The sequence below is a fragment of the Amblyomma mixtum genome, chromosome 1 (assembly GCF_055824585.1).
Source record: "Amblyomma mixtum isolate Tamu chromosome 1, ASM5582458v1, whole genome shotgun sequence".
Taxonomy (NCBI): domain Eukaryota; kingdom Metazoa; phylum Arthropoda; class Arachnida; order Ixodida; family Ixodidae; genus Amblyomma; species Amblyomma mixtum.
Window position 1 is genome coordinate 72,318,080 of NC_143012.1, and position 11,588 is coordinate 72,329,667.

Consider the following 11,588-nt stretch of genomic DNA (forward strand, 5'->3'; position numbering starts at 1 on the left):
GTGGTCGATATTTCCGGAGCCCTCCACTACGGCGTCTCTCATAGTCTGAGTCGCTTTGGGACGTTAAACATCTATCAAGTCCTATCTATTAATTAAGTCCACATCTATTAAGCCCACACATTACACAAGCAGCCCTGGCCGGCAGCGATTTGGAGTACCAACGTCAGACAACCCGACGGGTTCAGACATCAGCTCAGGCCACCGGAGTCCTGAAATGAACTAAGCAGTCCGTTACTGTGACTCGTCTAGCGTTTGAAAACTTTTCTCTGTCCTTTTCTTAAATAGTACTTTTGTGACAAAGCGCAACGTTACGTTACGAAGAAACAATTGTCTGGCTTGCGATTCCTCATTTTTTCGATTAGCTTCATTTTTTCCGCCCTGGAGGTGGGGCGTTGTCAGAAAATAAAACTATCGGTTTCCAACAGACCTAAGGTTTTTATTTTCTCGCTGTCACCTCTTCCCGGATTCAAGCAGGGATGTGCGATTAGTGGCTGGACGAAAACGAGAGATTATCTCCGGATACTTTTCGAGGACCCGAGCCCGAGTTCTCTAGACAAGCACTAATCCTGGTGACCAGCACCTGACCGAAAAAAGAGCAGCTATTGCCTGAATGGTTGACAGGGGAGGTTGGAGAAAAGGGGTTGGAGAGGATTGTGCTCAGCCGACTGTCTCAATGGAATACTTTTTCCTTAGAATCACGCGCCCCTGTTAAAATCGCAAGTACATCAATGCACCAAGCCGGATTGTTTTTGGGAGTGTCATGCTTTGGCTCTGGTCGTAGGCAGCAGACATCACGGCACACTACGCTCACTTAAAGCCCAGCTTGTGCACTGAATCTCCAGGCCAGTTAGCTTTTGCTGTGCAACCGCGCTCTCCGTACGCCGACGCCGTTGCACAGGCAGTGACGGGAAAACGGCAAGCTTTTCGCAGGCAGACGGGTATGAAACACTTGGTGCTGATCGAATTCAACCCAGCTATCAGCATGCTTCCTTCAAAAGACCATCTCAACAATGCAACGAACGCTTGCCATATGCCATTCAAACAGTTGTTTTCGCGGTTCGTGGTTCTACCATGTCGCGACCACATGCATTTCTAATTCAATTCGCGTAGCAAGCCGAATTTTCCCGTCATAACTTGTGCTTCAAGAGCGACACCACACGTCAAGCAGCGGATGGCGCAACATAAACGAAGAGCCCTGGGGGTTCAGTATGCACTGGGACTTGAGTGTTTTTTTCATGCTCCTACACTCTCTTTTCCCAACCGCAGCCAATGCATTGATTTATGCACGCGAAGTAATTTTACAGCTGTCATCAATAGAAGCGATGAAGAAATTAAACCAGGAGGCTCAGGTACAAACATCCTTACGCATTTAGCAGAAGGTTCTCCTTGATCCAACCCGTGGTCTTCGCCTTTTAAGTTTCACGGTTTTTTTTTGTTATAATTGCGATCAGCAAGGTTTTTTCGTCGCTGGCCACACAAGTTCTGCCGTTCGAACGAAAATTTGGAGGTTCGCGGACAGCGCAAGATTAAAACGTGGAGGACGCACAGCCTGGGAGACGAAGGCGCTAACTGCCGTTAGGCTATTTCACTCAACTTCCGCACCGCGTACCAGATCTACAGGAGATCATTGTCTTTCGCTTGCGTGTTTGTGAAATAAGCCAGTCGGTAGCGAGCGTCCACCCCTCTCCTGTCCCTGCCTAGTTCCAGCCTTAGTTTTGTGCTCGTTGAGACATCCCTGATTATGCCGTAAACTGTCTAGTGGTGTCGCTAGTAAGATAATTATCAGTCTAATCTTCAACAAGACGGCTCCGCAGCCGCTCAATCCCAGTCTCCATCGCATTCTTAATCGCACATCCCTGTTGAACCCGGTCCGTGGCGGTAGACTAAGCCCGCTGCAAGGAGTCCGTGACCAGCCTGACCGGAGGCACGGAGGAGGCGTTCACGGGGGCCCCCCATGGCCGGAGCATCTTCTTGCCGCTCTTTGAGACCCAGACGGACGGGGCACGAACGTTCTGGATTCGCTTCTTCTGCATCACGAAGGGGAGGGCGCTGCCGAGGACGCAGGAGATGCTGCAGGCCACCACCAGTAGCATGACGAGGAGACTGATCTTGGTGAACCCCTTGCCGGACATGCTGTTGCTCGCCGGCGTACCCTCCGGGGGCGGTGGGCTGGGGTGCGGAGAGAGATGAGACCCACTCTTGAATGAGTACTTTAATGTGTTCTTCGCTTCCGGGGTAGGTCCTTAGGGTTGTGTTGTGGTTTGGTTGGTTTTATGGGGTTTAACGTCCCAAAGCGACTCAGGCTATGAGGGACGCCGTAGTGAAGGGCTCTGGAAATTTTGACCACCTGGGGTTCTTTAACGTGCACTGACATCGCATAGTACACGGGCCTCTAGAATTTCTCCTCCAGAGAAATTCAACCGCCGCGGCCGGGATCGAAGCCGCGTCTTTCGGGTCAGCAGCCAAGCACCATAACCACTGAGCCACCGCGGATGACACATGGGCAACTAAGGCCATCATGCACCAAGCTTCAGAGAGAGACAAATTGTTTTCTGCACAAGTTTACGCATAATAGAGTCAGTTTGTACTGCCAACAGATGACTGAGCACAAAATTTTTAGAAATGGATAGCAATGCTAGCTTTCAAGATAGTCGAGTAACTTCTGCCACCATCCTTGGCTGGGCAAGGATGTCGAGGCTCCTAACCAATCCAAGGAAGACCTCAGCCTTCTTTTAATGAGTAAGAAAATTGCTCATGTGTGATTAAAAAGTCTCCATGTTGTAATAAATTGACTGTAGTTTATCTATAGTTGCATAGTCTAACTATAGTTTAACAGTTAAGCGCTTAGTGTCTCCGGCCCCCAGCTGGCGTTTAGGGCTGGGGTCGATCAGCCGTTCCTCACTGTACTATAGACCAGCATTACCATTGGCTGGGCTTTTTTGATTGCTCAGCCATCCTAGAACATATAGAAGATCGAAGAGGCCACGCAATATTTACTGCCAAACCTAGCGCAAGAGCACTTGAAGGAGCATAATCCACCTGTAGATTCTAGGTCATTTTAGTACATAGCGTCTGGGGGATTTTTACAGGTGTAGTAAGTTTCTATTAAGGAAGTACAGTCGAGTCCACTTAAAACGAACCTGGCAGACACGCGCGTTGCCTTCGTTGTATCCGAAGTTCATTGTAAAAGGACCCCCTACAAAGCAGGCTATCCAGGCCGGTCACGTTCTCCTCGCCCAGATCCTTGCTGCCAAAATGTTCTTTAGGGACTCGCTATTACTAATTATGATAAAAGCATCCTCGGCAACTGGTGGCAGGTCGCCACATTAATCAGATTCGTAACGGCGGGAAAGTGACGTGGCCATAGTTGTTAATTCTGAGACGAGTTACCTTCGCCTTAATGCATATTTTGACTGTAGCACCACACTAGTTCGTACCTGGTGGGAGAAGCAGCCGCGTTCACGGCCACGTACTGCGCTGGAAAGGCGTCCACCATCGAGTAAGCGCTGCGGTTGATCGGCAGCTGGGGGGAGGGCTTCATCGCTCCCGGCAGATACATCCCGTTGAGGCCGACCCCCTCCGTGCCGTTCTTCTTGGCAGCGATGGCGGCGGGGTTCGGGAACACGAACACCTCGAAGTCGACGCTGATTAATCCCGCCACAGGCTTGATGTCTGTTACGTTCACCTTGTCATCGCTGCTGTTCTCAGTTTTGCTGACCCCTGCAAACATACCAAACAATTCCGCACAAAAACATTTTTTTAATAGAAAAGGGTTTATGAGCGCAATTTTTTTTTATCTATAGTAAGATTTGAAAATAACAATCAATATACCCCCAGATCTACTGGCGGCATGCAGACTAATTTTTATGCTTTTGACATTTTTGCTATCGTCAAATGCTTTTCTATGCTCGATGCGAGCGATGGAAAATAATACCTGCGGTTTTACTGTTGAACCTGGTTGTAGAGCGAAAGCTGCGATGTATCGGGCAACTAGACGCGGCTTGGCATCTGTAACGTGGATTGCGTTCCGGACACTGGATAGGCTGCGCACCCACCCTGCCACCCAGGCAGGTGGCAGTTAATGATCGCCAGAGTTTGCTCACCCAATGAAAGCTGTGGCCTACTATGCAGTGGCGCGTGTCTGCCACTACGTTTTCAGCGTTAACGCATGCAGCCCACGTCTCTCCCACTCCAGCCACATACCTCAAGGCACGATTCAGGCTTCCACAAACCCAGGGAGCCAGTTACGCGCCCTGCATGTCCTCAAAATCGTCGGAGTCTAGAACGTTGTCGACGTCAACGCCTATGAACGCATTGAATGAGAAGGCCCAGAGGTTCAGTGCCGCGTTTCTGCCACAACGTTATGAATGCCAACTCATGCGGCGTACATCTGTCACTACCGCCACGTAGCTTAGAGCGCGACAGGTGTCCACTGCCACAAGGGGCCAGTTACGCGCCTTTGCTTTCGAAGCTCCCGCTCCTCATCGGTTTCGGCGCAGCTCTGGAGCGGCTGAAGGTCGCTGAAGGTCAAAGCGACGGAGCCGACAAAACTCATAGGGCATGCCATAGTAAAGCTTTCGCTTTAAAAAACAATCACACCTTGCATTTTTCAATATTCACAATTCTTCTCCAGGAATGTTGGATATGTTCAAAGGATCAGAATATCAAGCACGAGCGTTAGAATGAAATGAAGGCCGAATTTCGATGAAGGCGAAATTCTAGAGGCCCGTGTACTGTGCGATGACAGGGCACGTTAAGGAACTCCAGGTGGTCGAAATTTCCGGAGCTCTTCACTACAGCGTCCCTCATAGACTCAGTCGGTTTGGGACGTTAAACCACAATAAACCAATAAACCAAACCAACTGAATTAAAAAAAAATTGGAGGACTCAAGCTTCGCCTTTAGGAGTGGAACGCGACGCCTGGCCTGTTGGAAACACCTTTTAACGCAACAAATATTTGAGGAAAGAAAATGGCGCAGTAATTGTCTCACATCTCGGTGGACACCCGAACCGTAAGGAGAGGGAGGAAGGTGGGAGTGAAAGAAGGAGGAGAAAAAATTACCGACGATTACGTTACTTCCTAATGCGAAATTTGAGCGCAGCAAATAAGCTGTTTCACCTTTTCGACAGATTGAGGCAAAGAAATCGAGCAACACATGTATGCGCTATCACAGAATTTTTTTTTTTTTTCACACGTATTCCTTTAACAAAGACTCCACTAACAGTTCTTGACAGTCATGAAGGAAGCTTTGTGGTCTGAGAAATAGACTGATATATGTTCGACTTGGTACAGCAATGCTTGATTCTCAAAGACGAGATCTATACAAGTGCCTCGCGAGGTTGTCACAGCCGTGGGACGCGTTACGAGCGAGAGGAACGGGATGTTCTCCCGCATAAGTGTTAGGAAATTGCTGTTTGTCTTTATGTCAACATTAAAGTCCCCCACTACTGACACCGGTGTGGATCGATGGACGGTTAATGCGAGTTGCAGGAAGTGCACGACGTCTTTCGTGAGTGCGGTAGGGGCGAAGTAGGCAGCTACTACCAGCAAGCCGTTGGGCAACTTTGCGGCGCACAGTTCGCCAACTTCATGTGACGTGCCAAACATTTCGACTGGTATTGCAGAGAGACCTGTGCGCAAGTAGATAGCGACTCCCGCCGCTCTGTTGTGGTCTCTGCGAGCACCACAGCAGTATAGGAAATCTATGATTTCGAGAGGCTCTTCGGGATCCATCCAGGTTTCAGCACAGCAAAGTACAGAGGAATGGCGCAGAATGTGATCGTGGTGTACGTCCTTGGCATGTGCGGCAAGGGAGCGTACGTTAAGAATGTGGTTGTGAATGATGAATCAAGTGCTGCCAGCGAATGACGCGTCCATTGGCTGTCTGCGTGTGTTACTGATGTGTGGTTAACATGTTAAGCTTCGCCTGTAAGAGTGGAACGCGACAGCGTCTTGCAACGCTGCCAGGGAGTCCACAGAACGCCATCGCCAATTCGGCTGTACGCCTTGCTGGACGGTAAATTTATTTTTTGAGGAAAGGAAATGTATCTCTCTCGCATATCTGGGGGGACACCTGCACCTCGCCGTAAGGGAAAGGGGGAAGATGGGAGTGAACGAAGACGCCGTATTAGCTAGACGCGCCTTTGTTCATTCCAAACCATTCAGCTGGCATTACGGAGTGGCTAGCGTGCTCGTATCGCACTCCGGAGACCCTGGTTCGATTCCCCAACTCGACCAATTTCGCTCTCGGTTTTATTGATTTATGCGGTCTGACTAGAAAGGTTAATTAGGCTATTTCATATTTATATTATTGTATTTCTATCCATCGTGTTCTGTCATTAACCTGTCAATTGTTGGAACTGTCTAGGATGTTCGACACAACGTATAAGAAACGAGCAACGTCTTACTGAGTGGGGAAGTGCGTGGTGGTGGAGGGAACGCGGCTTTGTACTTATCTGTTTTTTTTTTCAGCAGCGTCTCCTTCCGCGGACGCTGTTGTCGCTGCGGCGCGCGTCTTTCTTTTCTTCTGACCTCTTCATTCTCCTCTATATTAATTAGGCTAATTAATTAAGTAATTAACTAAACTCAGTCCAACTTAGTTGCAGCATCACTATACGATCCCTTTGATTGGTTGCATGGTTACTAGCCAAAGTACAATTGGCCCCATTTGAAATTCGCGCACTGTGACGTCACGAGCATTTCGACCAATTGAAAAGCTGGGGGCGGAGCTGGTTACGAGGCCGACGACGACTCGAAACCCAGGAACGGACGCCATAGAGCTGCGCTCTAAAAAAAAATGCCGCAACGAAGGAAATAAAATTGGAATTCAGGAAGGAATTGATGCAGTAACTGTCTCGGATATCTCGGTGGACACCCGCAGCCCCCGAATATAGGTCGCCGGTTCGAATTCCTTGCGCAAGTTAGGCTCTAACGCCACGGGTTTGTTTATGTTGCACAAACGCTGAATCGTATGACACCATCTGAAACAATCTGCGGAAAACGGTTGGCATGATACGATTTTTTCCGACGCGCGGAGCCGACAACGGCAACTACTACTACTACGACGCCGATGGCTTATCGACCGAACGAGCTCTATGCGCTGTCGCGTGATAAATTAGCTTAGTTCCTTGTTCAGTTCTCGAAGCACGTCGCGATACATATCAACTACTGACAGACCGTTGCAGAACCTCGGCAGTAGCTACGAACACCAGTGCTTATGGCTGTTCCCTTTCGACGAAGGCCGTACCTGTCCTGTTGGCTTTCTCGTCGAGACGGATGACGCCCGGAAGAACGGGAACTGCTGCTGGAGGAGGTAGCGCCCCGAAGTCCGGGTTCACCACAGGCGGTGCAGCCATGAAGTTGTTCCAGAAGAAATGCATCAGGTCGAGGCCTTTGGGTTCCCGGCCGGACGATGGGTCGCCGAAGCCCGCAGACCGCGGAGCTCGGCGCGCGTGATGGCCGATGGCCATCTTAAGCACTTCCTTCTCCCTGGCGGTAGGCTGGTAAGGATTGCTGTCTGGTCCGTTCCCCTCTTGTTTTTTGGGACTGTGGACAATCAGGGCACTATCCGGCTCTCTGGCACCATGGGCGGCGACAGGGGCGAAGACTGGCTGCATCTTCATCTGCGAGAACAAAATTAGCTGTGGTTCAACCCGGCATAACATAGTAATATGAGCGAAAGCTCTGTGAAGGTAACTTGTTGTTGTTGTTGTGACTGGGAGAAGGATGAAAAGAAAATTTCACGGGCCTGCCGACTGGCTCGTGCCGAGCCACCACCGCTGCCATGGGGTACCTGACTAGGCATCCCACCTAGTGGTTGTAAGGGCGTGACCCTTCAAGTCACGACCCCCAACACCTCTCCCTATGATTTAATAAATGTTTTCACCACCACCCACCGTGCAGATAGAGGAGAATAAAAAGATCAGATGAAAGAGAAATAAAAGAAAAGTAAAGACGCGCGTCGCAGACCTGTGAAGGTAAGCACACGCCACACGTTTTTATAAACCGGACGGCGCGTCATGCGATTTCCGGCAGTTGCGAGAGTGCCGTCGGCTCAATGCGCGCAGCTGTGGCGAGGCGGGGCGAGTCACGTGGCATTACGTCGGAGCCACGCCTGCGCTCCCCCTGGAGTGAAGGTCAAATTTCATAGCCACATGACCTTCACCTTTCTAATGAAGAAGTAAAACTTTAGCTCTAAAACGTGCTGTCATTAATGCTTACATAATCTAGAACGCCCCGCTCTTCACGACAGGAGATTAGCACTGCATCCATTTGTTCAGTGATGTTGATGACACGTTGCTTACTTTGGTGGGGCTGTTAGAGGAACAAGAGTTGATGTCTATCGAAGGAACCGGAAGCGGTTTGACAGGCGCCAGAAAACTTTGACGGAATATTCGAGCCCCTGAACATGTTCCTTATTAACTCCCATGTTCCAGGAGGTAAAGCACCAAAAAAAATCACGAACTCAAGACAAGCGCAAATTTTGGTGATTTCAAACCTAAAGTGCCGAAGAAAGCAATTCTCGTGGTACGGAGTGGCCTAGACTGATCTACGAGTTGGCTAAGAAAAAAAGGCCGACACCGTCTGGAAGACTTTGAAGTAACAAGCGTTAGCTGCATGGTTTACTACAATTGATATTAATGAGATGCGAGCTGTCCTGTTTTCTGGTTGCTGCCACAGATGGCGCTGTGATCTCAAGGTGGTAGCAGACTCCACGGAATCTCGAAACGTGCTGTCATCAACAGCGGATGCTTTTGCACCTTGAGAAAGACCGAATCGCATCGTGCCCAGGAACACTGCAGGACACAGTACAGGCAATACCTTACTACAATTCTGCTTAGTCCCTACAGCAACGAAGTTTGAGCGGGGCCTGCACCGCACTTCCCCACTTTCCGAGAGAGACCACCCTTTCATTAACAGACCTAAATAACATGACTGCAGGTGGCACAACTTGAATGACCAGCAAGCGAACCGGGCAGTGCTCCATCCTCATTGGTAGGACGGTAGTCACGTGATCCTAAAGTGGCACGACGTCATTTCGTTTCTTGTTCCCACATTCCTACCAACTCGACTACGGCAACGGCGCCGAAAATTCTGTGGGAAGAAAAAACTCTAAGATTCTTACCTCACCGATGACGTAACACCAGTGCAGTTCGCGTACAAATTGTAGGTCGAAGTCGATAGCTGAGGAGCTCCCGTGCATCACCGATCTGTCGCGGGTAGCTTTTCGCGGATGACCAGAAAGAATCCCGTGCACTGTGAGATCAGGGCGCCGATTGAAGACGCGCTACGTATCCATCATTATTATCATCATCATCATCATCAGCCTGACTACGCCCACTGCAGGGCAAATGCCTCCCCCATGTCTCTCCAATTAACCCTGTCCTTAGCCAGCCGCGTCCACCATATTCCAGCAAATTTCTTAATCTCATCCGCCCACCTAATTTTTTGCCGCCCCCTGTCCATACCTTGTTCAACAGCGGGTGTCCGCCATCCCAGAACGGCTGCTTCTCGGGGCCAGCCATCTGGGACAGCTGCATGTCTCGCACGATGGGCTCCACAATCCTCTCGAGCAGGTTCGGGTGACGGTCTGGAAGCAACTCTTCCGCGACCGCGGTCCCGGAGGTGGCCACGATAACCAACACCACGGTGGTGGCCGAGCTCAAGAACGCCCTCCTACTGATCGGGGCCATCGCGGCGGCTCTCGCGCCCTGGTGTTCGGGGCCCACGAGGCTTCTTCAGCGGGCGGTCCGCCCTGGGAGTCGTTCCCCGGCACCCTACCCTGCGGCACCACCGACGTGTGCAGTGGGTGATCTTCGTTCGGCAAGCCTCGCGATGCTTAACCCAAGAGGTGCGGCTGACGTAGAAGCACGAGACCTGCGTCACGCTCGGCACGCTCCGATGAGCACTTCGTTGACTTCTTTTCTCTTTCATTCAAACAGTTCACCGCCTGTGTCTTGGCCACTCCCCCGTAGTGGGTATGTGCCATTCTACTTGAGGCCAACCAACCATTCCAATCTGTGAGCCTAAAGCCTATTACTACTCCCTTTCCTCCAATGCTCCGGAAAAATTAATGCTCCTTTTTCCAGCAATTCACCACCTGTTTCTTCGCCACTACCCCGTAGTGGGTATGTGCCATTTTATTTGAGGCCAACCAAACATTACGCCGCATGCTTCGGCACTGCCAAAATTCAGAGGCTTAGCTTGGTTAAGCCCGGAAGGTTGCGAAAGAAAATTACTAGCAAGTTTAGCGACTACAGTAGTGAAAGGCGAACGCCTGAGTGCTGCACCGCACGCCGGAATTAGCTTAAAGTGCTATTGAGGTGTTCACTAAACCACATAGCTGGTAAGGCGCCTTTTCTTTTCTCCAAATCAACGCAGTCTACAACGCTGTCTATGTCAGAGCGCATCAATGAACGCCACAACAGAGGTCAAGCTAAAGGTCAAACGTGGATCCGCCGGGACGACGCAGAAGGCTCAAAACCTAGCGCAGTATTGCTTTCGCAATAAAAAGCTGTTGTTGCCCGGATACAAATAGCGCATACCCGAAGGGGGGACTGGCCATGGCGAGGCGGTGACAGCGTTCCACACTGGTGCGGCAGTAATGAGGAATACGCGAGATTTGAGGAGAACCAGCCGCGGCGGCTCAGTGGTTAAGGCGTTCGTCTAGCGAGCCGGAGTACCCGGGTTCGTACCCGACCATGGCAGCCGCGTTTCGATGGAGGCGGAACGCAAAAGGCGCCCCTGTGCTGTGCAATGTCAGTGCACGTTAAAGATCCCAGGTGGTCGAAATTATACTGGAGACCTCCACTACGCCACCTCTTTCTCTCTTCCTTTTTTCACTCCCACCTTCCGCCCTTCCCTTACGGCACGGTTCAGGTGTCCACCGTGAGAACAGTCCACCGAGATATGTGAGATAGATACTGCGCCATTTCCATTCCTAAAAAAACAATTTACCAATTTACAAAGTTGGCTGCACCGCGAACCACTTTCGCGGCAAAGTTAGAGCAAAGTGCACACTGCATGAGACGGTGGAGCCATCTGGTGGAATTCTCTGATACAAGTATTACCAGCACAGCCCGCCACCTGGACTGGGCGCTGTGGCAGCTACTCAGCGCGGGTTTTCGAAATCAGATCAAGTAGGCAGTCTTAATCCGCAGTAACGCTTCCCTGCTTAGTGGAAATCTAAGCAGAACATTCCAATCACGGCTGAACAAAGAATGCCGCTCTATTTTTGCTTTTCCCACAAGAAAATCTACAGAGTAAATAAAATAGCGAATGTCAGTCTGCAGCATTGAAATTTAGTTCAGCGGTCTACAGGGCGTTGCATATTTGGGCATCTCTAACTTTATATACTACTTTGAGATCTATTATTTATTATTTATTTATTTGTACTGTTAATCCCCACTTAATGGTCATGACAGGGAGGGAATACAATAATCCGAACAAAACACTGATACATATAAAAACTTCAAACATAACACATAACGACGAACACTTGGAGTGAAAGCAATGTAAATATAACACTAAAATACTCCTCCGCTCGAGATTATGATACAGACCACCAAAATACGGCATGCAGGGAAAA

General features: G+C 50.0%; 1 protein-coding gene across 1 annotated transcript; it reads right to left on the reverse strand.

The window, feature by feature from the left end:
- Positions 1–475: 475 nt before the first annotated feature.
- On the reverse strand, positions 476–9,864 carry LOC149366766 (uncharacterized). The gene is made up of 4 exons (XM_089552258.1): positions 9,469–9,864; positions 7,248–7,623; positions 3,438–3,720; positions 476–2,169 (listed from the first exon to the last, which is right to left on the reverse strand). The coding sequence occupies exons 1-4, from the start codon at positions 9,691–9,693 to the stop codon at positions 1,884–1,886; spliced, it is 1,170 nt and encodes a 389-aa protein (XP_089408384.1). The 5' UTR covers positions 9,694–9,864; the 3' UTR covers positions 476–1,883.
- Positions 9,865–11,588: the final 1,724 nt, after the last annotated feature.

What these genes read in the sequence shown, in the direction of transcription:
- LOC149366766 (XM_089552258.1), bottom strand. Translation starts at nt 9,693, where the DNA reads ATGGCCCCGATCAGTAGGAGGGCGTTCTTGAGCTCGGCCACCACCGTG. An exon ending in CGAGAAAGCCAACAGGACAG is followed by an intron (nt 3,721 to 7,247) that starts GTACGGCCTTCG and finishes GTATGTTTGCAG; the next exon opens with GGGTCAGCAAAACTGAGAAC. An exon ending in GCGGCTGCTTCTCCCACCAG is followed by an intron (nt 2,170 to 3,437) that starts GTACGAACTAGT and finishes TCCGCACCCCAG; the next exon opens with CCCACCGCCCCCGGAGGGTA.